Raw genomic sequence first — 2,308 nt, 5'->3', positions numbered from 1 at the left:
AATAGTGTTTCCGGAATTCCATAGTTGTGGCGTTATCAACTGGATAAAAGCAGATAGAAACAATTCAGAAACTCGTATCTTTCAATGGTGACTCTGAAGCCGACAGTACGAAGAAAGCTCCAGGTTTGTACGACGGTGGTTTTCCTGATCTTCGCGGGTATAGTCGTCGCCTATGTACTGCAGTCACCAGTGGTGCCTATCGTTGCTGCCGTGGCCTTGTACTACTATACATATGGCTCTCTCGGGTCGGCCAAATTATGGCTTATACTTATATACCTTCTGGTTGACCTCAGCAAGGGCCTCATAGTGTCATGGTCCTTGGCGAACAAAGACCCAGGGAAAACACCGAGCGAAATAAGCATACTTTTCGTGAAAGATGTGGTATCGTTGGCGATGGGATATGCTGTTTCGAAGCTTATGGGGAACGATGGCAACAACAAAGTGAATGTCCTAGGCTATGACACCTTCAGGTTTCTACCAGTGGCGTTGTTGTTCATGACGAGTCAAACTTGTGCGCTGAAGGCGCTTAGTTATCTAGATCCTGGTAGGTGTTCAGAGCTACTTATAGGAGGATGACAATGCTCGTGTGGTTAGGCACGTTCAAGTTACTGTTGCAAGTCTGTCTTCCCACGATAGCATTCTTCTCATGGTGTTTTCTCGGAAGATTGTGAGACGCACTACTACGTGCTCTCAGTTTACTCTGATATTCCCACCAGATACACTAGGAGGCAGATCCTCTGTGTTACTGGAGTTTTCATATTCTCAATTCTCTTCTACGTTGCGAAGTCCCGACAGGAGACAGCGGACGTCGTGGCGACGTCTGCTGTGGGTCTTATGTACACTATAGTGTTTGTTTTGTCCTCATGTAAGCAGAGTTGTGACACACGCCTTTTGTTCGTTCCGGGATTGCATTGCCTTGTTCGACCCTCCGTTGAAGATTTGCATTGCTCAGGCTCCGGGAGTATTTTGTCGGAGAAATTATTGAAGACCACGGGAGATCCTCTGCCGATTCAAGTGGTTCATATGAAGTCCTGTAGCGTTATGATCGGCTTTGTTGCTTTCACTACCCACTGGCTCAACCAGGGGCTCGAGGGTACATCTTGGAACGCTCTCATTCACTGGGACCAACGTACGGCTTCGAGAACCAATTCACCGTGTATACGTTCTTCTGAGTAATCACTGTGTTTCAGGCACATTAGTAGTGGTAGCAATTTATGTACTTTCGGGTTGGCTGGTAGCTTACATAACGAAGCGCTTGTCGTCTACAACAAAGAACGTCACCCAGGCTGGATCGACTGCACTCACTTACGCGCTCACTATGGTTCTCGGGAAGAACGTTTTCAAGTAAGCCTCGATTGATCTTCCTGAGATAACACACAGTGAATCAGTATTGAATTGATAGTTGTCTCAGTGTTGTCATCTTTGTCAGTCCCCAAGCACAGCCGGGTCCCTTCAGCTTATCGGCGACATCCATGGCACTCGGAATCATGGCTTGTGTTGTCGCATACTGGACCAGCCCAGGAAGAGATTCTCCCATTGCGGCCGAGCGCGAGCTGATTGAAAAAGGCCATTTCAAGCCGTTGCCATTGAAAGGCCCTGTATTGGTTTGATCCAAATGCCCGTTTATCATTGCTCTTTGTACCAAAAGTTCTTGATTGGTCGGGATTTCGTTGAGCCCTGGTGGCAGTGGGGAAGTTATTCACTAGTGGCGATAAGTTATCACTATTAATGACACTAAAAAAGATGACGCTATGTATCACTAAGTAGTCGGGGATAATGAGAAGTATCACTGATTACTACGTGGCTTGATACTACTGCAAGTCGGGTCAGCAGTGCTCAGTTGTATGATTTTTTTGGTAGAGTTCTCCTTATCGGCCGCTATGGCTTCGGCACGATAAGAATACGACCGAACCGACCGTTCTCTTATCGTAGACTGTTATCGAGCAGAACTCACACATCTCGGAGAAAACATAGTGCTGTAGATAAGGCGATACGTTGCCCTAAGATGAATACTATTGTTTATTGGACGCAGGAGTGAAGTGTATGCCTTGAACAGCCGTATACTCTCAGTGATACCGAGAGCGATGGACATAGATTTCGAAGAGCACATCTTCCTCCATTCATACTTGCAGCTCCCTTCCAGTGAACGACCAAGGTAATCGAACTTCAATGAGCCAGCTGGGCAACAACCCGATCTATGCCCGGCGAGATATGCGTGAGAAGGCCGCTGACATTTTCAAGGATATATCAATTGTCCTTGAGGACTTTCTACCATTGCTCACCTGCTTTGACGGAGTAGTACAACTTG

At 46.8% G+C, this 2,308-nt stretch overlaps 1 protein-coding gene across 1 annotated transcript in view; it reads left to right on the top strand.

The window, feature by feature from the left end:
* The window catches only part of Pmar_PMAR000056 (hypothetical protein), a gene marked incomplete at its 3' end in the record, with an annotated part of 5,921 nt that extends 3,883 nt beyond the window's left edge, over positions 1-2,038 (top strand). Inside the window, exons 16-21 of the mRNA XM_002781629.1 lie at positions 164-544; positions 595-667; positions 717-865; positions 953-1,129; positions 1,239-1,344; positions 1,861-2,038. Coding sequence (XP_002781675.1) covers positions 164-544; positions 595-667; positions 717-865; positions 953-1,129; positions 1,239-1,344; positions 1,861-2,038 — 1,064 coding nt within the window. The remainder of the gene's footprint in view (positions 1-163; positions 545-594; positions 668-716; positions 866-952; positions 1,130-1,238; positions 1,345-1,860) is intronic.
* Between the last annotated feature and the right edge of the window lie 270 nt (positions 2,039-2,308).

This window comes from Perkinsus marinus (genome assembly GCF_000006405.1).
Source record: "Perkinsus marinus ATCC 50983 genomic scaffold scf_1104296941728, whole genome shotgun sequence".
Lineage (NCBI taxonomy): Eukaryota > Perkinsozoa > Perkinsida > Perkinsidae > Perkinsus > Perkinsus marinus.
Note: the sequence above shows the minus strand (reverse complement) of the source record. Positions and strands in the feature narration are given on the sequence as shown.